General features: G+C 41.6%; 1 protein-coding gene across 5 annotated transcripts in view; it reads right to left on the reverse strand.

Annotated features, from left to right (window-relative positions):
• ralgapa2 (Ral GTPase activating protein catalytic subunit alpha 2) overlaps positions 1–23,664 on the reverse strand; it is a 99,125-nt gene that overhangs the window by 59,958 nt on the left and 15,503 nt on the right. For all 5 annotated transcript variants that reach the window (XM_080479937.1, XM_080479936.1, XM_080479934.1 and 2 more), the window contains exons 2-16: positions 22,347–22,454; positions 21,890–21,939; positions 12,126–12,183; positions 10,546–10,589; positions 10,182–10,362; positions 9,888–10,003; positions 7,498–7,636; positions 6,929–7,137; positions 5,772–6,011; positions 4,702–4,884; positions 4,330–4,464; positions 4,080–4,228; positions 3,829–3,940; positions 3,261–3,498; positions 1,580–1,759 (exon numbers count right to left, since the gene is read on the reverse strand). In XM_080479937.1, coding sequence (XP_080336063.1) covers positions 1,580–1,759; positions 3,261–3,498; positions 3,829–3,940; positions 4,080–4,228; positions 4,330–4,464; positions 4,702–4,884; positions 5,772–6,011; positions 6,929–7,137; positions 7,498–7,636; positions 9,888–10,003; positions 10,182–10,362; positions 10,546–10,589; positions 12,126–12,183; positions 21,890–21,939; positions 22,347–22,454 — 2,142 coding nt within the window. The remainder of the gene's footprint in view (positions 1–1,579; positions 1,760–3,260; positions 3,499–3,828; positions 3,941–4,079; positions 4,229–4,329; positions 4,465–4,701; positions 4,885–5,771; positions 6,012–6,928; positions 7,138–7,497; positions 7,637–9,887; positions 10,004–10,181; positions 10,363–10,545; positions 10,590–12,125; positions 12,184–21,889; positions 21,940–22,346; positions 22,455–23,664) is intronic.

Below are 23,664 nucleotides of genomic sequence, written 5' to 3' on the forward strand. Positions count from 1 at the left end.
TGGATGAGTAATCCCATTTTATCTGCCAAAAGCTTTTCATTTAGTGGGTAAATGGATCTTTAGACGAGATGCGCCAAAAGGCAGTTTGGTTCATCTGAAGTAAAAAATATTTCTTACAAGTGATTGGCAAACTATGTGCGTAGATTATCCAGTGATAACATAGCATCTATGGGGCCGGAATACAACCACTGAAACATTTCTTTTAGTTCGATCAAAAAAGGAAATATTATTTTGTTATATTACAATCTATCTACACATAAATTTGTATAATGATTTGCACTTGACAAGTCCCAGCAATGGTTGAAAGAGAGCGCGCGCCGGTTCAGCTGGGTTCGTGATGGTTATCAAGGCTTAATGAGGGAACATCACGAAGTGTAGAGAGTTTTCCTCTATTATCAAGACCTGATCTCACAGCAATATTAATGAGTATTTGCATGCGTAAGAGCAGCTAAAGTTTGACAGTTGTCAATGCTGAGACATTGCCATTGTGTCTGGATAGCCCTTCAGTTTTAATCTCAAAGAGCGCAATGAAAGAGGAGATTTCTATTCTCTGCTTTCAGCACACTTTAATTATGCCTTTCCGGGAGAGAGAAATACATAGTCTCGGATACAGACCGCCACTGCTTCTCATTTATGCATATTAATGAGCATTAATTACACTCTTAATGAAACTATCAAAAAGTGCCGTGCAATTGATGTGTGGGCCGTCTCTTGAGGAGCAGGGAGGAGGGCTATCGGGCCTTTGAAGATCAATGTGGGAGAAATCCAATTAGGCCAAAGAAAGGGAAGGGAATTTGAAGCGGTGATGTTTAATGTCCATCTTTACTTGCATGTAGGCAGAAATGAACAGACTAACAGAGTAGGTGCATAAACATGCGCTTCAGACGCACAATAGATCTGTTAGTGCGTGCACATACGCGTACACACACACACACATAGGACTTGATCATTCACGCGCAGATACATCTGCTCTTTGCTCAACAGGCTCATCATCTCAGAACATTGGCGGTAATTGAGGGAGACGGAAGGCCAACCAATAAAAATGGATCATCTCTGCCTTTTATCCTCCACATTAAGATTCTGTCTAGACAAAATTAAGACGCGCAAGACAGGCACTGCGACTCCCAGCTACTCTACTGGCTCCCAACTCAACTTATAATTAGCCTGCCAGTTTTCAATCAGATAAGAGGGTGTTTGCCGCGTCCAAAGCTGGCCTCTGACATGCTGTCGGAGGGGATTGTGCTGTATCCCTGCGATCGAGCTGACATGGAAACATGTTGACATTAGCCAATGACATGTGAGGCAAACAATGGAGGCCATCTGCTGGCTTTTTTGTCCCTTGGTGTTGGGCCTTTCAACAGCACCTGGGTAAGGGTACACATGGGTCTGTCTGAAGTCTTTCACACTCAATAAATATGGCTGATAAAACCTGTGTTGCACAGCTGTGCTCAAAAGGCTTATCCGCACTGTGATGGTGTCACACACAAGAGCTGAAGATAAAGCTGCATGGGTACAGAATCACACATGTGAGCAGTGTTTTTAGAATAATATTAACATACAGCTAATGACAGGTACGTACCAGAGGCCTTCTGTCGGACATTGTTACGGGCCTTCTCGACACCAGGTGCTCCTGAGGTGGTGGCTGAGCGAATCCTCATGGGCTCCTGGACGCCCGGCCCGCCCTGCTCCCCATGGTTCCTCCAACTCAGCGAGAACGAACGGGCGACTACTGCAGCCTTCTGGGAATCCTGGATGACTCCTGACATGCAAAGAAATGTGTTGTGACTAAAAGGAAATATCTGTGAATATTTGTCATTCAGCCATAACATTAGAACCCCCGACAGTGAGTATCAGTGTAACTGATTATCTTTTGTCACCTGTTGGTGGTTAGGTTTGGTTGCAAGTGAACTTTATGTAATCAACGTTGGAGGCAGAATAAAGGGAGAGGATTTCAGATGACTGGATCTGAGCGTCTCCAAAACATGCAGTTCTTCAGGGACCATATCAACATAAATACTGTTTTTCATTTGATTTGAAATCTGTAAGAGGCATTAAAGCCTCCTTGTAAACACATTCTCATTTTTGCCCCCCATAAAATGATTGTTGCAAATTGTGACACATCAAACAATCTAACAAACTGGATTATCAACCAAAGAACTAACTGTTCTTTTCTATTGGATAAGAGTAAAGAATATCTTCTCAACACACTATATCCAGTGACTATTTTGGTTTCTTTTGAATAGCCACTACAACACTTGTGGGGTTTTCCTGGCCGGCAGTATCAATCGAAAGTGTTCCAAGGAAATAAGCGCTGCCAAATGGTGGTCATCAGTGGCCAAATATCATTGATGCAGTTGGTCTTAGGAATAGGACTTAAATGATCTGCTGCTTAAGTTCTGCAGCCAGGTAACACATCACACCTTCAGTAGGTTCTTTAAAAGCATGGCTCAACAGGTAGGGACTGCAAATTGTTCATCTGTTCAATATTGGCCAGAAGGTCATAATGTCAAGGCTGATTGTTACATATTCAGATTTAAATGCTAAATGAACTTAACTTCTAAAGTTCTATTCTTTCATATAAACACTTACAAATGAATGGTGCCAAAGCTGCTTGCTCCAGCATTGTGAGCTACTTGGTGTTCAGTATCTTGCCTGAGGACAATTTAGCACATGGACCAGTCGAGACGGTGACAGAACCACCACTGACATTGGAAGACAATCTGCTCGACCATCTGAGCCACCCAAATCAGCAGCAGCAGTACCAGACGTAAGTAAACAAGACGGTTGTCTTTGGCTCAGATGCAAGATAGTAGCCAATACAGTAAATATATCCATCAGTGTTTTTTTCTTTTTTTTAAACCTTAATGAGGCCACTTCTAAACGGGTAGCTTTAAAATTGTCTATGGAACATAAACACTCTCATATTCAAGAAGTGGATTTCGGTATCAGTGTCTTACTGCATTAAGCTTTCATGCAGTGTATATATTAAGTAAAGCATCATGACGAGGTAAAGCCACATGCTTAATCGTACCATTTATAGGCTCTGTATTTTTATTTTATCCAACTATTAATGGGATGCCCAGAAAAGACAGTTTCTCATATGTGACAAATGGGAAATGTATATATATATATATATATATATATATATATATATATATATATATATATATATATATAAGATAACACTTAACAGCAAAATCCCTTCAGAACTTTACAGAAGCAAATTGAAGTCTTCCATATCCCAAACTTTCCCCCCTCACCACGTCCTCTCTGCTTCTTCTCCTTCTGTTCACTGAGTTTGTCCAGAGGCAAGTTGGCCATGTCCAGGCCGTAGACGGAGCGTGCCAGCACAGCCGTCAGTGAGTCCATGATGCTGGCCCACTCCGTCACCAGCTCCTCCCAGCAGGTAAGAGAGGACAGCACTGCCAGCAGCTCGTCCCATAGCTCCCGGGAGATAAATACGCACAGGTTGGCCCGCACCCACGCCACAATGATGGTCTAAATGCAGCAGGAGGGGGAGGGGGAGGGGGGGGACACGGACGAAGAATTAGCATTGACAGCCTGGGCTGCAGCGAGACGTTCAACTTCCTGATAAGTTGTGACACCAGGAGTCTCAATGTCGTGTCTACTTGTCTTTTCCACAGCAAATACCCCAAGTGGGACACAAGTAACAATACAGTACAATCCTAAATAAGAGACTTTGTTGACAGTCCAAAAAGCAATTCTCCCACAAAGAAATCTTTTAAAATTATACATTTAAAGTGAACTGTGGGGCAAAGAAATTAGTGTCTTCATTGTGTAATGTAAAAGAAGGAGATGGATGCATACCCTAAAGAGTATAGCCGCTAAGCTTTCAGCAAAGTTGTCTTTTCTTTGGTTTTCTTGTGGCCTCTTCATCACAGCCTCAGTGATCCTCAGTAGTACTTGCAACAATTGCTCCCTGCAAAACACAGTAAAGTACAGCAGTGTTAAGAAAAACAGAAAATAATTAAATAAGATTGACAAAAACCAAAGTGTTACCAAACGATTGAAAAGCTCAAGATGAGCTCATTCTGTGTGTACTTGAGAATCTCACTGACCATGTCTGTGTATTCATGGTGTGCTCCATGATCATGTGCCGGTAGATGCTGAGAACACCTTTGCACACCTCAACCTGATTGTCCAGGAGTTTCGGTACATCCTGGCATGGCTCCAACAGAAACACATTGGATGAGTTGGTCAGAAACACCTACACACACATACATAAAAACACAACAATACAGTAAAGGGAGAGCAACACAGATACGGTCTTTCCTCTGCACATACATAAAGCCGTGGATAAAAACGGACCTGTAGTGTGGGCTGGATGCCAGCCTTGATGTCCCTGTTCTGCTCCTCAGTGAGAAAGCCTCGATTGATAGCACTGCTGAACGAGTACGTTCTCCCCCAGCTAGATGACCGCTTGTGACCGTGACACTCCAACATCTGGCAAAAGAACAGACTCGTCATTTACTCAGTAGATATGAAGTAATGTCCGAAAACATATAGCGAGGATAATATTACAGTTGAATGATGTAGGTTTTTTATCTTGCTGAATCGTCATTCGACACATGTGCCATGTAAAACGATTGGAAGTCAACTATGAATAGATCCAAAAATTTGTAGATTAATAGAACTAAAAGTTAAATTAAGTGGCTGACTGTATTTGTCAACAGTTTCCACCTGTGTGTGAATGCTGTTGGTCTCTGTGCTGAGTCTCTGCTCAGAGCGGTCATCCACTTCATCCTCCTGGGCAGTTTTGTCGGGCTCTGTCATAAAGCCGGGCTTCTCCTGCAGGATCCATTTCCTGTAGACTTTGATCACCTTCCTGGTTGCCGACGCCTCACAGGATGGCAGCAGGAAAGCCTTTGGAGGGAGACCAGGGATTTTCATAACCAACTAATTCAGTTCTTTGATTAGTGTCAAAGAACTGAAAAGGTATTCAAGAACTGTTGGATACCTTTAAGCCACCAGGGGGCAGCACAGTACATGTTACTGCAGTTTATCCATCTACTGTTTCCACACAGTTCACATTCAAGAAATCATTTTTGCATCAGTGACACAATAAATGTCCATTCCTTTTTCATTCGTGTCATAGTGTGGGTTTTTATCAATGAAAGAAAAAAGTAAACTAAGCAGATTTTGAGATGTCATGTCCAGAGGTGGTGGGGCTGACAGTCTCACATTACAGCCAAACCTCTCCTGTGCTTGGGGACTTTTTTGTGTGGATGCGTTTTCTCTGGGTACTCCAGTTTGCTCCCACAGTCCAAAAACAAATGACTTTAAATTACATGCAGGTGTGAATGTGTTATGAATGTGTCTATCTCTGCGTTTGCCCTGTAATGAACTGGAAACTTATCCAGCACCTGTCTTGCCTTCACCGACAGTCAGCTGAGAGTGGCTTCAGCCCCCCATATCCCTGAATTGGTTATACAGTATGGAAGATTGATGGATGAGCTCGTCTTCCTGTTCATTGATTGAAATACATTTTTATTGAGGCGTTCGTAGGTTTGTGAAGAATGTCTACTATGTTATGTTATACGGTTTCACTGTCAGATGTTTTTATTGTCTGAGGTTTCACGTGTATCGGTGAGTTGTGGTTTCAGGTATCACTAAGCACTTTATGCCTTTTCTTTCTTTCTGGGTATGTCAGTGTCTTAAATGTTCTGCAGTTTGTATGTTTTCTCTCTGACCACAGTCTACATTTCATAAAGTAACATGAACTTATGTATTGTTTGGCAAGCTGGTTGTACCTGATGGAAGACCTCGTTGACAAAATTCACATTGTCCCTGGTGGACAGCAGGATGCAGTGCACCATGTCATAGACGTGCCGGTGCTCCTCCTCGACACTACACAAACTGGAATCGCTGGGCCGTCGATCAGACAGCGTGCTGCTGTTGGAGTGGCTCTTCTCAGGCTCGCCTGCCGCCCCGTTTGCATCAACATCTGACGTCTTATCCTTTTCCTGGCTGGTACTGCCTGCATTGACAGTCTGCATCGTAAAGAGTCAGTGGGAAATCAGAGTCGTAGGTGGTGATCATGATGACAATCCTCACCATTACACAACAAGGTAAAGTATTGTCCTGTTTTACTTCCTTTTACAAGACAATGAGCTGCTGCATCAGTCATTGTTATAAAATTATTCTTAAGTCTTTACATTAATATTCAATGTGCAAGAAATTCAGTTCAATTTGTAACGTAAAAATACAAAACCTCCAACATGACAGAAAAAATCTGCTCCATCCTTGATCAAACTATGCTGATAGTTTTCCATGCTCATGCGCTCATCTCTCCTAACTGTGACAACATGTGACTAGCTGGAGATGAGAAATACTGACAAAATACACAAACTTCAAACAGTTTTTACTTGGATTCCCGCTGAATCGTTACATTGTTTATGTTGCAAACGTTCCTGGGATTCTGATTCGTTTGGTAACACAGCCCATAAGTCAAAACCTGCTTTCTCTTAAGTTTTTCAGGAGGTCCATTTTATAAGTTTTGACTGTTTTCTGATAGAAAATCAGTCATAAAGAACACATAATTACAGGGTCACTCCCCACTCCAGCAGCTATTTTGTCATCAGACTTCAAACAAGCAACTCTATGACTCATACGAGGAAACTGCACATCCATGTGAATATTTTGCCATATATTAGAAAACTATCTCGCAAATTCCTATTTTGTTTGAAGCCCTGAAAGACAGGAGCGTTATCAAGAGGTTTGAGCGCCTACAATAATAACACATAATTGTAAACAATTATAAAGGCACAAAGGTTATTTTTCTGAGTAACATCCTTTCCAAGTGTCTCCATATAAACACAGGTGCTCATTAGTTTGGCTAGAAAGACACTTCAACTGCCTTCGGTGATGTCAAAATGAGAAATCAGCACAAAGGCACTGTCATGTTCACCTGGATGAGTTTGGGAATGACCTCGGTGCCGTTCTTGGCGCTCTGCGCCGCGGCAGCACTGCTGACATACTTCTTCTCCAGGAAGAAGGTGACCAGCCAGGTGATGAAGGCCACACGGGCTGCCAGGTACTGGTCCCTGGTGCAGAAGGTGCTCTCATTGTTCCGCGTCACTGGCACATACAGGGGTTTCGGTCTGTGGTGGGGGAGGTCTAATTGAGCAAGGAGACGACATACGGGGAGGGGCGGTTAATAATAGAAAAACCGCAGGAGAGACAAAGAGAGATTTCGTATTGTATTGTATTAAGCATCAACTCCAGATGAACCGATGTGATTGTTTACAGTTGAAGAAAAATTTCCAGTCAAACATTAAATCTCAGAAGCTGAACTCTTAGCTATTTTTGTTCTGCTTGACATAATTGATCCTACTTGTTTACCTGAATACCAGAACAGGATTAGCACAAGAGTCTCAGCACCTGACATTCCATACAATGAGTATAACTTTGCAGTTCTTTTCTCCGAAAAGGCTGCAGCATTAAAAACCATTGTTTACATTCTGTGCGTCAGCGTACCTAATAAAGGCTTGTAGAGGTTTGTGAGCTTGGTGAAGGAGGGGAAGAGATGTGGAAGGTAGTACTTCTTGAACAGACTGAAAAGAAACCGGAAGCCTGTGTCCTGGTTCTCTTTGTTCTTCCATTCTAAACTGGATGCCTGGCAGACAGACGACACAAAGGCAGACAAGGTCAGGCGACAGTGAGAGGAGACGCTTCCAGCATCACTCCGACAGTCACAGTACATTGTCTCCAAACACAATAGTTTGAAGGTTCCTCTGAGACAAGAAACAATGCACAATTGGTAAAAATGTATTGCGTTTAGTGTTTAGTGAGATCTTTACTGACTTAATTATTAAAGGTCTTTGGTTTTATTTGGACCGTTGCAGAATTATTGATGATTATAAATTACCTGAACACTAATTATGTGAGAAAATACATTAAGACAAGTTAACGCAACGTTGCATGCAATTAAGGGAGTGCACAATCTCTGTCTTGCACTGAATATCCATAAAACTGTCTTACATAGGAAAAAATACAAACATGCACACGTGGAAAACATTGTTGGTATCCCTCTGTTAATGAAAGAAAAACCCCCAATGGTCATAGAAATAACTTGAATCCAACTAGAGCAGGGCCGAGCCCTGCATGTTTTCCATGTCTCCCTTCTTTAACACAGCGGAATGTCATGATGGCACCATCACTGAGTTCAACAGAAAGCCTGATAGCGAACCGCTCACTGCAATCAGCTGTGTTGAAGCAGAGGAACATTGAAAACATGCAGGGCTCGGCCCACCAGGACCCGAGTTTGACACCCATGAACTAGAGTAATAATAAATAACAATTCAATGAAAATTAAGCAACGAAAATCAGACATTGCTTTTGAATTGTGGTTAAAAAGAATGATTTTCAAAAAACAAACTCATGCAACAGGAGTGGGCAAAAAATGAAGGTACCTTTTAACTCAATATTTTGTTGCACAATGTTTTGAAGCAATCGCTGCAATCAAACGATTTCTGACTTTCAATGAGACTTCTGCACCTCTCAGCAGGTATTTTGACCCAATCCTCATGAGCAAACTGCTCCAGTTGTCTCAGGTGTGAAGGGTGCCTTCTGACGGCATGGTTCACCTCCTTCCACAGATGCTCAATAAGATTTAGATCAGGGCGCATAGAACTTCAGAATAGTCCAATATTTTGCTGTTAGGCAATCTTGGGTGTTTTTAGTGGTGTGTTTTGGATCGTTATCCTGTTGTAAGACCCATGACCTGCGACTGAGACCAAGGACATTCACCCAGAAGCTTTTTGTAGCTTGTCAACATGCAGTTTAGCAAATTCCAGTCTCACTTTTTTCTCATTTGTTTTCAACAGTGGGGTCCCTCCTTGGTCGTCTCGAATGAAGTCCGCTTTGGCTCAAACAACGACGGATGGTGCGATCTGACACTGATGTACCATGATCTTGGAATTGACCTTTAATTGGTTGTTCTGGGCTCATTTGTTACTATTCGTATTATCCGTCTCTTCCCTTTGTCATCAATTTTCCTTCTGCGGCCATGTCCAGGGAGGTTGGCTACAGTCTCATGGATCTTAAATTTCTGAACAATATTTGCATCTGTAGTGACCGGAACATCAAGCTGCTTGGAAATGGTCCTCTAGCCTTTACCTTTAACATGCTTGTCTATAATTTTCTTTCTAATCTCCTGAGACAACTCTAGTCTGTGTTTAGTGTGGTACACACCATGTCACCAAACAGCACAGTGACCACTCGTCATCCGTTAAATAGGCCGACTGACTGATTAGAAGTTTGTAGACACCTGTGATGCTAATTAGAGGACACACCTTGGTTGAACATGTCCATATGGGGAAATTATTTTCAATATTCTCTAGGGGTACCATATTTTTTGTGCAGGCCTATTTCCCGAGTTTGTTTCTTTTTTTTTTTTTTTAATAATTCTTTTGAACTAAAATTCTAAAGCAATGTCTAATTTCCATTGCTTGATTTTCACTGAATTTCTTTTAAATTATTATTACTTTTGTCAGATTCAAGTTATTTCTGTGACCATTGTGGGTTTTCCTGTCATTAACAGAGGGGTACCAACAATTTTGTCCATGTGTGTGTACACATCATCAAACTCAATCAATGGTTAAGAAATCAAACAGGGAGACCAATACAGTGAGATCAAAAAAGCCAGTCAAAGGAAGTAAAATGGTAAACGACCTATAAGAAAACAAATGGATTCCAATTGATGAAAGTGAGCAAAATGCAATTACAATAAAATAAAGCCATAACACAAGAAAAACATTGATAGGAGAAGATCGGTTAATGTAAATAAATGATCCAGCATGAAATTAAAAGATAATAAATTACAAAGCACTTCATAAAAGCATGAGTGAGAAATTGTAAATTCTCACCTGGATGACCATGTACTTGAGCAGTGTGTCGAGGATGTAACAGGTCGGGTCATCCGCAGTTTTTTCTCCCACCACAGCAGGAACCAACGGGGTAATCTCTTCAGGCACCACCTTGGCTGCTCAGATCAACACATATGATAGATACCAGTTAAAAGCAGAGAAACATTGGTTCTTCACAAAAGCTGCTTGGTCTATGCAAGGTTACAATGGTTGATCATTTTCTTTGCAAATGCCACAATACAGGGTGCGCGTGCACAGAGAAATGCATATTCCTGTGGATGTGCATTAGCTCACCGTCAGGGGGGGTGGAGAAGGGGCTGTAAATGATGGTGTCGAGGGTGCAGGGCCCTCGAGAGGAGGGCACAGCAGGGAATCCTGGCACCAGACAGGCAAAGATAAGAAACTGCTCCTCAGCACAGTTGTCCCTCAAGGCCTGCAGCCACAGCAGGAAGAGGCGGATCCCCTCACAGCGGATCTAGACAAGAGGAGAATGGCTCACGGAGATGTATGCGCAGAACGGGCTCATTTAAACTACTTAAGAACCTATTACTAAATGACATATGTGTAATTCCTCTTTAAGACATTGTGTGATCTACAGTGTGGCTGCAATCCACATGTTCACATTCACAGGGGTGTTCGAGCGCAGCGATTCACTTACTTTGAATGAATTTCCAGTGTGTAAAAGCTTTTTCAGTATAGACCCTGGACAAAAAAAAAAAAAGAAAAGTGCAATGATGAACAAAAACTTTCGCAATCAAAATTTTTAACAAAACACATGAAGACAGGAAACAGCACAGAGTCGACATCTCCATCGAGACGCATTGACCTTGATGACGGTTGGTCTTGACAAACTAGTGGTTAGAGTGGCAAGGCTTCACATTCTCCTGATGAAAATTAACTTCGGCTGGCAGCGGAATGCATTTATGAAGGCAATCTGGTTCCACTGTAATCAAATGAGACATTGCTCTGATTGCTAAATGCCTTGGGACGCGGAGGAGTGTGTGTGTGCGTGGGGAGGCTCTCAACAGGCTGCAGACAGCACCGGTCTTGTGAGGACATTGTGGGCTGTGCAATGTTTTGACTGTTTGAAATTGTGATTTTAAAATCTAGAATTAAGATTAAAAACTATTTGATGTAGGGATAAAAGGCAAACCACTCCAAGGATGTGATTATGTTGGGTTTTTTTTTTTACATGGAAGGTCCTTAACTGAGTGACTTAACTCTGACATGTGTGAAAGGCAGCAACAGAAATCTAGAGGTTGATGTGTTGAAATGTAAGCCTGCAATTTTATACACATATTTGACTCGCATCGGGAAGTTGGAAACATAAAAGCGTGAAAGCATCCGTTAACAGGTCACGGGTGTGAGTCTAAATAACAATAAAAGGTATGAGAATTTCCTTCTTGCCATCTTAATGGTCTATGTGAAATGTCTGTGACCTTGCAGTTCTCACTTAAAAAGGAGAAACCCACCATGTCGTTAATACCATTCCTGAGCCTCTCTACCCACCATAAGGAATTTGTCAAAAGGCACTGAACTTCTATCAGTAATGGCACTGGATGTAAAATGTGATAAAAAACAAATATATAAAACCAAACAGTTATCTCAGCTGAAGTATGTGAATAACAGCGCTTCATCTTGACCAGTGACACCTGAACAGATGAGGAGAAGAAAATTCTATGCGGGTGCAGGAAAGGCTAAGAGGCAGCTTTAAACCTGTTAAGATTTGCTGTCCGGTGACAGACAAAGACAGTAAAATTGTCTGGGGCACCCTCCCAGAGATGAGAAGTGATATTTGAAATTACAAGCCTGAAGCGAAGGGTAATCTGCAACAGTGATCTAAACCGAGACTGTTTAGCTGCCAAAGGCTGCCAAACAACAGTTATAATTGGGGTTATCGCTTCTTGCAAGGCTTTTTCTTTTCCTTTTTTTCTGTGCAGGACTCAAATCATGCAAGCATAATTCAATTACTTATTTGCATTTCAAATGAAGCACTCATTTGCATTTCCCATTTACATCCCCTTCTAAGACTAATTATTTTCTCCTCATTATGGCAGGCTTAGGCATGGCCACGCTGACATTTTTTGTCCTGGAGTGTATCTAAGAGGTTATAGAGGTTCAGGGGAGACTCACAAAAACACAGCGTCTGGCTATCTGTCAGGAGCTGCACAAAGACAGGCAATGGTTCACGTTAAGAAGAGGAAAGAGTATTCAATTCAGGAACTTTCAAGTACATACCTATACTGTGAAACTGCCAACGGCTGTAGATCTTCTCAGGCAGAAGTTGTAGGATTTTCTGATGGACAACAAAGAAAATCAAGATTATATTTATCAAAAGAAGAATATTGAGCAAATGTCCAGTTTTTTTTTCACATTCTGATAAAAAAAATCTTGGTTCACCCACAATCTCGAACAATCTGTTTCAGATTTTCTGCCTTTCAAGAGCTTCTGCCAAAAAAAACCAGCATCAACCCGACATCCAGTTTGAAGACGTTGTAATTTGACAACAGCCTCACGTGCTGGGTTCCTGCTGCACCATTGCCGATGACCACGGGTCAAAACAACAAATTACAGTAGTAGCTCTCTATGCTTGTACTTTTCCAACAAAATGTCCAAGCATTTGTGATTTTGAACTCAGTTAAGCAAAAAATGTACAATCTAGTTTTCCACTTTCAAAATAAATCGGTACGAATTAAAATCCAAACCTTTTAACCTGCATTGTTGTGGCAAATGACTTATTCTTTTAACAGGAAAAAAAACAACTAACTTATTCATATGCATTTGTTTATAAAACACAAAGCAGCCATTTTCCTAGACTATTTGTCTGAGAAATATGCTATTAATGTTGATATCTTATAAAGTAGACCGAATCAGATGCATGCTACTGACAGTACCATTAAAAGTAATCAATTGGTTTTTTTTTTTTAAAGAAGAATTCTTTGGACTTTTACTTTACTAACAGCGCATTTAATTTTAATTGAGTAAATTCCGAACAAGGTAACGACAGTTTTACACATTTTCGTAACAATTTTCCATTTTTGCAAATAATCACATCAGCCTGAAGAAAGCGTCCTCCTAAACCAGGGGGGTAAAACACATTTTAGTTCAGTTGCCACATACAGTTCCAATTTGATTTTATAGCAATGCCCCCGAGCTCGCTTTCACCGCAGCATCACCGATATCTCAGCTCTGGTCTCAGTGTTGTGTCTGCTACTTTTAAGAAATGTGTTTCAAAAAATAATCTAGGATTTCTTTGGAAATTTTTACAATTTGCTTGTTGGTTTGGTGGACCACATTGGGGGCCACGCTCGACACCCCTGTCTTTAAAGAAGTTACATGAGCAGGTTGTCTTTTTTCGGACCATTTAAGATTTGCAGGATTTGTCACTTGCACAATAACAAAACTTTTCTTGGTTGGATGTGTTGGTCAGTTAATTAAAATTGGCTCATGGGAGTACTGAAAACACTTTGTTCTAATTTTGGAAGAAGTGGGAGGCAACAGCAGGTGACTTTGCTTTGGAGAGTGGTTTGACTAAAGCAGTATATATTTAAGAGATGCATCGTCTTTGCCCTTTCTCTCCACTTAGCCCAGCCGGTCCGTAGAACTCTTTGACACTAGACGGCTCTCATCACCCGGCCAACAACCGCTTTACAACTCAATTAGTGCGCCCTAACCTTTCAGCAGCCTATCATTATTCTTAAATGCGGTGACAGGTTAACAGGGTCCCTCTGGAGAGATGAGGGAAAAAAGACCCAGAGGTTGTGAGGACGGCAGATGTGTGCGCCTTTTGCACGCAGTTAGTTAGTAGTCAGTTCACTGTGAGCAACTGATGCCCCAAAGGCTCATTCCTCATCAAATTCTAATCACTGACCCAATAAGACTTCATGATTGCAATGTAGGGGTCAAGTCTATCCTTTACTGCTTTACATATGCATCTCTGACCTACTCAGCCACATGGCCGAGGCTGGGCGGCATGATAAGAAGCTGATCCGCGCCGGAGAGTGAGAGACGCGGGCGGGCAGAAGGGAAGATACAGAACACAATGGAAAATAAGTGCAAGGCAAACGTTCAGTTAATTCCAGGCCCAGATGTAAGTTGTTATAGTCGCATATGAGAGGGAAATGGAAAAATAAAATAGTAAAACAGAAAACAAAAGAAAGCCAAGGGTTGAAATGGAAATGATTTGCCCAATGACATGGAACTGAAAGAAATCATGAGTCAATAGCTCATTTTGATTGTCTCTCATGTTTCATATGATCAAATAAAGCCAGAGGAATTCCTTTAAAATCCTCATTTGATCTCTGGAAGAAGACGGATCGTTCTTTGGCCCTGTGCTTTGCCACATTATGCCGAGTGCTGCGGTGGCCCAGAAGCCATCTCATGTCTGGAGTGTCTCAGTTTGTCAACAACTTCCTTCTTCCCTCATCATCCTCCATCTTTAACTTTCCCTTCTTGTCCTCCGAGACTAAATCCATGTCATTATCAGTGACAGCTGAGATATTGAAAGGCATACATCACTTTAAGGGGACGCTGGATGACTATCTGCGCTGCTCAACTTCTCTCTGATCCTCAGATGTGATGATATGCGTGTGCAGGCGTGTGACTGCACCCCAGTATTGATCCCTCGTGGGATTATTACGTTCCCGTCCACGGTCCGTACCGGCCTCCTTCACTCAGTCTCCTTGGACCAGCTGAGACATTATGCGAGGCAGTAACACAGCGGGGTAGCCTGCTTAAGCCTCTCCCTGTGTGTGCGTGTGTGCGTGCAGACACAATAACACCGTCTTTCTCTCTCCTCGCCGAGCACAAGGAGAGGAGAGTGGGAATGAGATGGAGAAGCTTGCTCAGAAAAACTCCCCGCGGAGCTGGAATGGAGGCTGCAACAATGAGGAATTTACTGGCTGATATGAGGCGAATGCAAAGTCTGGTCGACTGGAGGTTGGCGGAGTTACTCTAATCTGCAGCCATACTCCAGCATAAAGATTGGGGCATTATTGTGGCACAACTACAGCCTTGACACATTTACATGATCCGCACTTAGGTTTCCAGCGGTAGAGTCCGACCATGACAAAGAATATGCTGCTCGCATAGGTGGTCTACAAGGGCTTTTCGACGGAGGCTGCACACATGCAGCACTTTCAAAAGGATATGTCGCCATTTAAACACTCTTTTTATTTATGTCATCTTGGAGATATCTATATCATCTGAGGGCAAGTCACAAAAATACTACAGCCTTATTAAAAACTTACCAACAAAAATAAAATATCAATTATACGTCTGTGCAGAAAATGTTCACTTCTGTTTTGAAAGCAGCTGAAAATAGTGCCTGTAGTGCCGATCTGTCTTACATGTGGAGGTTAATGCTGATGCATTAAATGCATAGCTGGTGTATTCATTTAGTGCAATAAGAGGAAACCAGCTGATGGAATTATAACTATAATGCAACAGTTTTACAAGGAGACATTGGTAAATGGACAATAATTTATACACATTAATGGTGGCGGCTGACAGGCAAGGTTGGGACCAACTGGGTGTTAAAGTTCTTGCCCAAGAACACTTTGGCTGGTGGACAGAGTAAAATGGAATTGGAAGTCAATCCAAAGTGCCAACTGAGCCACAGACACCAACAGACTGAAAATAATGATGCTCTTCACCTGTAACCAATAAAACTGTGCAGGGCTTTTTGTCATTTGGAATGGAAAGAAATAATGGAGTTATTTCAATTTTACCGACTTCCAATTCAATTCAATTTCAAATTTAGTCAGGTATTTTGAATTGAGCTTTTAGGACAGCAATCTCATATCGGGCAGGACAGGGTGATAGATCTGGGGACGCTGAAGGTACATACTGAAAATGGCATGTTTATACACCTGCTTGGTTTAAAATAAATCAAGCATAACTAATTATGTACACGTTAAACAATGTTCGCTGCTTGCCCTCGTTATTTTATGTAAAGCTCTTGAATAATTGAAGCTAGTGACCCATACAATATCAATTAAATTACCTGACTTCAAGCCTGTTTCATTTTCTTCTTGCTTAAGTGCTTTCATTATCTTCTGTGGCCAGCAGATGGCAGCAGCACAGTACAATCTGACTCGTTTCAGGGTCATCTTCCTTCCATGTGACAACCAAACAACATGCTGCCTCTGGGCTCGGCCTCTTCCACACACACAAACCCCTTTCAAGATTTATTTTTGACTATAAATCCATATTAGGTTGATGATTCAATAATCTTTCTTGAGGAAAAAAAAGTTTTGAGAGTTTTGCAACACAATGTGCAAAACTCCAATTGTTCAGCTTCATTCTCGTTCATCTGCTAGTGCTGGTTTAAAGCACGGGCCTGGCTACACATCGTAAATTTGCTTTTAAGCATTAACTAATATTCCCCTGCTGGTGAGCTGCCAGTCACGACGAGGACTGCACAAAGAGGAATTAGAGAGAAAAAGACATCACTTAGCTAAATGGCCCCGGGAAAATTCCTCAGCCAGTGATCAGAGGGAAAGTGGCAGACACTGATGCAACGACACCAAAGAGGCACAGACAAAACTGTAGTTGGTGTAAATGAATCCAGTTCCATAGGTATGATTAAATCTAAGTGCACAGCTTAAATCAGAGGAAATGCTCCTGACTCCAAAACATAACACTCGAGTGTTTTTCTTTTGCCCTGAGTCGGTCAAAAACGAGGCAACGGGGGCAGGTTTTTCCATTCAAAGCAGCTCAGTAAGTCTTTAAATCTGCATTGGAGAGGAATGACAAGGGAAACTCAAAAAGCTGAGTCAGGTCCGGATGACAGACGGCAGGTCACAGTTGAGGTCATATCCTGGACAGAAAAGTGAATATGCGCAGGCTGTCCTCAGAGGTTTGTTGATCCAGGACAGTCCCTCGACCTGTCCCACAACCTCAGTGGCACCGCCATCCAACTTGCACTCATGACTGCAGCCATACAGGAGCATAAACAGACCGAGACCCTGCAGGCCTGAGAAGTGGCTTGTAGGTCTTGCGACAGCAAGAATACCTTTCTAAAAAGGAGAGTTGTTTCCATCCTCACTGTGTAATTAATGTTTGTGTACAACAAGTCTTTTGAGTACTTTTTGTACGTTAGGTATTTAGTCTTGTTTGCAATGTCGCTCTTAGGATGCAACAGTCAACATCAGAGGTTTTCATCAGGAAGACACTCAACTGAATATAATACTGAGTCCAACACAAACTGTTAACACCAACTTCACACTGTGGGAGTGACACTCAAGTACAAGTGAGAACACTGTTGTTAAATACAAGTAGGGTTAGTATCCCTCGTATGTTCCTTCCCTATTAGTCAACATAGAGTTGCAGTGATAATACAGGACTGCAAAGCTGCCGAGATATCCCAGACATCTCAAAGTACTGATCTACTCACAGTATTAGTTACTTTTTTAACAGCAATCAATTACATTTGCAACAGAAAGCATTTGATCCAATTAACCTGAGTGAAATATCTACATTTAAAGCACACTCCCCAGACAAATTCAACAATGAATAACTTGTACTTTGGGTATAATCCGTCACAACTGGAAGAGTGGGAAAGTAGTGAAGTAGATTAAATACCCCAAACTACTATCTAATTACAACAATGTGATGTGTGATGTGTAATTTGTTACTTCCACCACTGAAAGACTGAAGACTAAATGTCATGACGTCAACAAGAAAAAACAAGTACATTCACGGTTTGTTTCCTAAGCTTTTACTATTGTAATACTTGTTTATTAATTTCTGGTCAATAGAAAATTATATTACTAATTGTTCAGTAAAGGATCTGCGATACGAATGTCATTCTTCTGTGTTTTTAATGCCATTAAATAGAATCTTGATTCTTCCATCACAAATAAAATCATAGAGGTACGACGTTACTTCAAGTATCTGATTAAAACAATCATGAGCTGCATGACGCTGCACTTACCAAAATGTTTGTTAGAAATGTACGGATACCGTGTTGCTGCTGAGTCACATTCAGATAACACTCAATGTAGCATGTACTGCCAAGTCTCTATCAGACTGTAGAGGAGAATAGATTGTCTTTAAACAGATAATACCTTCCTGTTGGCATTTTCTCTATCTGTTCTCATTGAAGTACATTATTTCTCTTTACGTGACATTTTCTTTATTTTACTGCTCTTGTTGCTGTTATGCTTAAAAGTACAGCTTATCAAAGACACAGTGGAATACATAAGTGTATAGAACACAGGGTTGGCTTTAAGAGAACTAACAATGCTGATGAGATCATTTCTGAAAATGTACTCTTCTAATTTGATTGACATAATAAAAGACAACTATCAAACTCAGGTCACCACGGTGGGTATTAAGCAAGACCCTTGACCCTCAGCAGCTCCCTGGGGGCCATAAGATGGGTTACATGTGGAGAAATGATTTCCCCTCTGAGAGATCAATAACAGTATATAAAAATTAAAAAGGCAATTATCAAGCTAAGTGGTTCCCAACCTTGTATCCTGGGATCTCACTCCCAGACTCTCTTTATAAAAGGCTCTCTCAACCTTTCAGAATCCCACAACCACAGTGAATCCCAACCCTGGTAGACATACTTTCGCCAACACACAAAGCAGGACCAAATAAAAGCAATGTGCAGCATCCCGGTCTGCTCTTGGCGTCGTCTCATAACGGTTTTCAAATCTCACTTTGTCAACCCAAAAGCAGACAAAGCCTCAAGCCCCCCGTGATCTCTGGCACTCTCCATGGGGGTCCAAGATCCAGTTTGGTAACCATTGTTTAGCTGATACACAGTTACATCCAGAAATAATAATGACAAAAAATGATTTCGTAAATCATAATAACAAAGACGCACATGCTATATACTATAGCAAAACAGATTGGACACTTTTAAAATGCATCATAGCAGTAAAACAAACAGCAGCAGAGATGATGATTGAACTGCCAACAGGAACTTTTGTAAACATATAAAAATAAATCAAAGAAATCTGAAAATTAGCTTGCGACTGTTTTATTTGGTAGTATTTCTGTGTGTAATGCCTTTTGCCAATAGTGCAGCACCATCAAGGTATTAAAAAACAAACCAAAAAAAAAAGGTTGGGATTTTTCTGTCCTGCATCCTCAACAGTCTCACAAAGATCAGGTCTCTCTTGTGTCAGTCGGTGCAGCATCAACAGCTGCCACCCTGGATGCCTCTGTGGTAGCAGACACAAAGAGATCCTGCAAGGAAATGGCGATGGCTGCCAGTGAGGTGGGGGTGGAGTCTTCCAGCAGAGTTTAGGGAGAAGGACAAAAGATTACCCCCTCTAGATATCCATTACTCAAACAGCCGTCCCCCCCCCCATCCCCCCACAGCAAACCACAAAAAAGGGGTCACATACCTCATCATGACAGCCAAGTAATCCGTACATCAGCCAGCTCAAAGAAAACACACTGGAGACATGTACTATATGTGTCAGCTGGATCTGAATGCACAGAGACTCAGGTGATGGAGAGCGTGAGGGGATTGTGCTTCTCATCTCCCCGGAGACATGAGCACATAAATATGGCTTTTTGGGGAAATTTCAGCACAGAATAACAGGGGCAGCAGTGTTGAAGGGTGTTGCTCATCTTAACCTGTCATAGAGCATTAAAGTGCGCCACAAAGCATTGTGCCGCAAAAGCTGCTGGTTTTTGTCCCAGCCATTATCCATTCACACACTACTCTACACACCCTCTGAGGACCGCTGGACAAAGGCTGCTCCAGCTTTACTTTTCCACCGACTAAAACTGATGATGCACACCGATAAAGGACATTACGCTGCACGGAGAAACTGGATTTATGGCGGCTGTGAATTCAACATTAGCCATCCAAAACACATAACAATATGAGATTGCACAATACTCAAAGTACTCTTATTAGGTTAATCTTTTCCTCCATCTGCCACTTGCCTCTATTATATAACACAAGCACTCCAATAACATATCTGCTGTGCATATTAGTGGAGACAAATGTATCCGTTCATAACACATTCATGGCTCCATACGATCCAACGTGCCTAATCTAATACAGCGTAAAGAAAAAAGTCCACACAGTGTCCCCGAGCTCAGGATCAAAGCGACCATGTATCTGTCCTGTACACAGCACTCACAGCAAGCTTATCTTCTCAGTGCACGGGTAAAAGCACACGTTGTCACAGGCAGGGGCTAAAAGGGGACAAATGAGGGTTAAGCTGCTTTCAATATTAGTTCTTTCTGAAAAGATGACTCCATAAATATGTAGAAGGCATGAATCCGGGCTTTATTTACAGGTCAGATGACTGGGTGTGTGCCGGCTTTGATTTCCCCGAAACAGATAGGGCACCAATTCTGCAAAGAGGAAACTAACTTCTGATGTAACTAAACTATACAAACAGAAAGGGAATCTGTGTTTGGTGTGTTAAATATCTATTAAAACAATGTATCTTGGCAATAAATGTTATATTGTTGAAAAGCCAGATTGCACCAATGAGAAATTCACCAAATCTTCTTTACCAATGTCAAACAGTTTTAATTTGCTGTTGACTGTTGGTGGACAGAAGTCTGAAGGAACGAAACATATTGGTAATTGTACAAGTGATTCACTGAACAAACAGGAGCTTCAGCAGTGTTTTGAGGAACAATACACAGCCACAACAGCCTGGAGCCTCTTCCTCATGGTGATCACCAGCCTGCTCGGATGACATCCCCATTCTTTAAATGTGTGGCACCATTCAAAAGACAAATAAACAGACTTTGAAATGGTACAAGCCACAAGGAGATTAAAAAAAGAGATAATCGACCAAACAAGTTGAATCACTTGTCGTGAGTAGTTTATACAAACAAGCCTTAATAATGAAACCTGACATGAACAAAGATGCACCACATCTAACTTGAAATTTTGGGGACCTTTGGTCAGTTGGGTAGTCGTGATGCAATACTGTTAAATACAATTATGGAATTCTAGCTTACGTGTAACCTGCTTCATCAGACACAACCCCCAATGGAGGCCTCCCTAGAACTCTCTGATCTTGCTTTAAAGAACTTCAGACTTGGCTATCCCTGTAACTGTGGACATAGATGGACACATCTTTGCAAACTGAAAAAGTGTAAAACATTGAAATTTTACACAGATAGTCTGCGCGAATACACATCTACAAATATGGACCCAATGCATGTTCCTGCATGCACTGCTATGTGCATAAAGTAAAACTCAGATAGCCCCAAAAATAAGGTGTGATAAGAAGAGAATGTCATCTTCTCTGTGTTGTCTAAGCTGCATGAGATATGGCACACTTGCAAATTAGGAATCCGTAGCAAAAGAACGATAACAGCACTATCTGACCTAATGCGAGCACAACAAACTCATGAACTGGTTAGTGAAGTTCAGCGCAAAGTTTACAAGATCCTCCACTTGCCTTTTCTAAGCTGGTGGGACTTAATTAATACTAGACAATGTTCGAGGATTCGGTCTGACAATGTTCCCAGGTGATTTATAAAAACTGGGACAAGACATACTGCACACACAAACGGACCATGCGGCCTCCTCATTTTGATCTGCTGCCATCTTTACAGCCTTTCCCTGAGCAAATGTAACCAGAGAGCAGAGTGTTTGTATTGGAAACTGGAGCTGCCTTCTGGGTCAGGTGGGAAAACAAGGTAGGGGACTTTAACCTGCATGTATGTGCGACGTGAAAATGCTTCGGGGGAAAAAGAAAACAAAAAAGGAGGAGCCCTACAGCTACAATGTGCTCCTCAAAAGAGACACAAGACGTGCCTTCTCCAATCTGCACCTACATTTTAAGGATAAGAAATGAATTGGAATGATTGAGCGGAGACTGTTTGCATAACATGCATCCTTTGCAGTTGATTTCCAGGATGTCTGAGGCGAATACAGGAAGTAGCCCGTGTTGCAGCATGGCACCATGGAAACTACATTTCCATCCTGGCGTTTAGGAGTAAACAGGTGGAGGTCGCAAACAGAGAAAGAGAGAAATCAGCACAGAACATTGTGGATGACTTACTTCAAAAATAAAGAGGATAGAGTCCAGCTCCTCCCGTTGAGATTTGTTCCCTGAAACACACACAGAGTACTTTGAGAACTCGGGGTTTTAAACACATAACCTGCAGCTATACTGCTTTAGGGTCGTCAATAATGTAATGACAATGTGGGCCATTTTGCCAAGACTTGTTCAAAGGATTTTTGCGTTACCACGAGGACAAACTCCCAGTGGGAGTGAATCATGCCGCCCCGAGTGCGGAGGCAGGCTCAGTCCCCACAGACAGACTGAATATAAGCAGAAATTGATTCACTAAGTGCTCATATACTCATCACGATGAGAATGTGGGGCAGAGGGAAAGTAACCTTCACCGTAAAGTGTGCCATCGAGAGCAAGGAGAGGGTTAATTATTGAACCGCTGATGTGCGTGGCAGTTAAACAGTAAGTGCAGAGTTTGCACGCAGGAAAAGTTGATACTCACCTTTTTGTTTTAAGTTGCTTTCCAGTGTAATGAAATTTTCATAGAAGATAAAATAAATTTGAGAACAGTTGCTCTCAAAGAATGCCTTCAGTTCACTCTTGTCAATGTCTGTGGGAGAGGGAAAAGAAACAAAACAACGTCAGTGATTGGAAGTCTGTGTAAAGTGTGAAATAAATGGCTCGACTTCTTTGGAAGAACATGAACATGACTTAAAGTATAACACTTTTCTTACCGGGTCACATAAAATCTTCTGTGGGCTTTTTAACTATCCAGGATTGCAAAATAAATCATTTGTCCTAAGACCAGTTTTGATGGCCTCTATAAATCAAATACAACTCTGAATCAGTCTGTGTCTTTCTATCTTTCAAATTTTTACAAGACATCATCATAAAAACACACGAGCAGAGTTAAAGACCATCACATTTTCCATTAAAATACTTTATAAAAATTAAAATGGCTCCGCTGGATAAGCAAAGGTTCGGGATTCTGTCTCAGGATGTCTGTTCAACAGCAAGCTTCACAAAAACAACAACAGGTCACGTAGTATGTGTTGATCTACATGAAAACACCAGACGACTTCCTAGTGTCTTTCTTTAATGACTAAATTCAGCTGCAAACTGCGATTCGGGCCGTCTCAGATGACAGATAAGCAATTGTGATGATATCTGTGGCTGTGACTGGAAGTCTGTGGTCTCATGTCGGAAAGTGAAACCACGGACAGAGTGGGATTCTTTATTTCAAACAGTTAAAAAGTTTCTCCTGTGCCGCACCAAAGCCATCGTTTTGAGATTCCCAAGTAGGCGAAATGCTGGAACGGAAGCTTCGCACAAACGCCACGAGAGCAACGGCTGCATTCTCAGTCAGCGTTGTTATTGTCAGGCACTGAATATAGCGGTTGTCACTTCTGAATCAATGGAAAGCGACACCGTGGAGTCCAGCATTCGTGCTGTTGCATGTATTAAACTTGCTGAGATCTCAGTCAGTAGGAACCTTTCGACTCACTTTAATGAGTGTTTAGCGTCACTGATGACTTCCCATTATGCAAACTGCTTGTATTTTACATCCAGCCAGATTGCTTCACTTCCTCACCAGCTCCAGTTTCAGCCACTCCTCACCTGTAACCGGAGACGCCGCCGTTGCAGCCGTATTGAGAAAGATGCAACGATTTTTTTATTTATTTTTTATTATTAAAATACATATATATTTTTATGCACCAACTCACATCAAGGTGCCATTTAATGTGTTCAACTCGACTATGGAGGTGTTTGGAAAGTGTTTTTACAAAAGCATTAAAAATAATTCAAAGCAAGCCTGCAGA

The sequence above is a fragment of the Lipophrys pholis genome (assembly GCF_963383615.2).
Source record: "Lipophrys pholis genome assembly, chromosome: 14".
Classification (NCBI taxonomy): Eukaryota; Metazoa; Chordata; class Actinopteri; order Blenniiformes; family Blenniidae; genus Lipophrys; species Lipophrys pholis.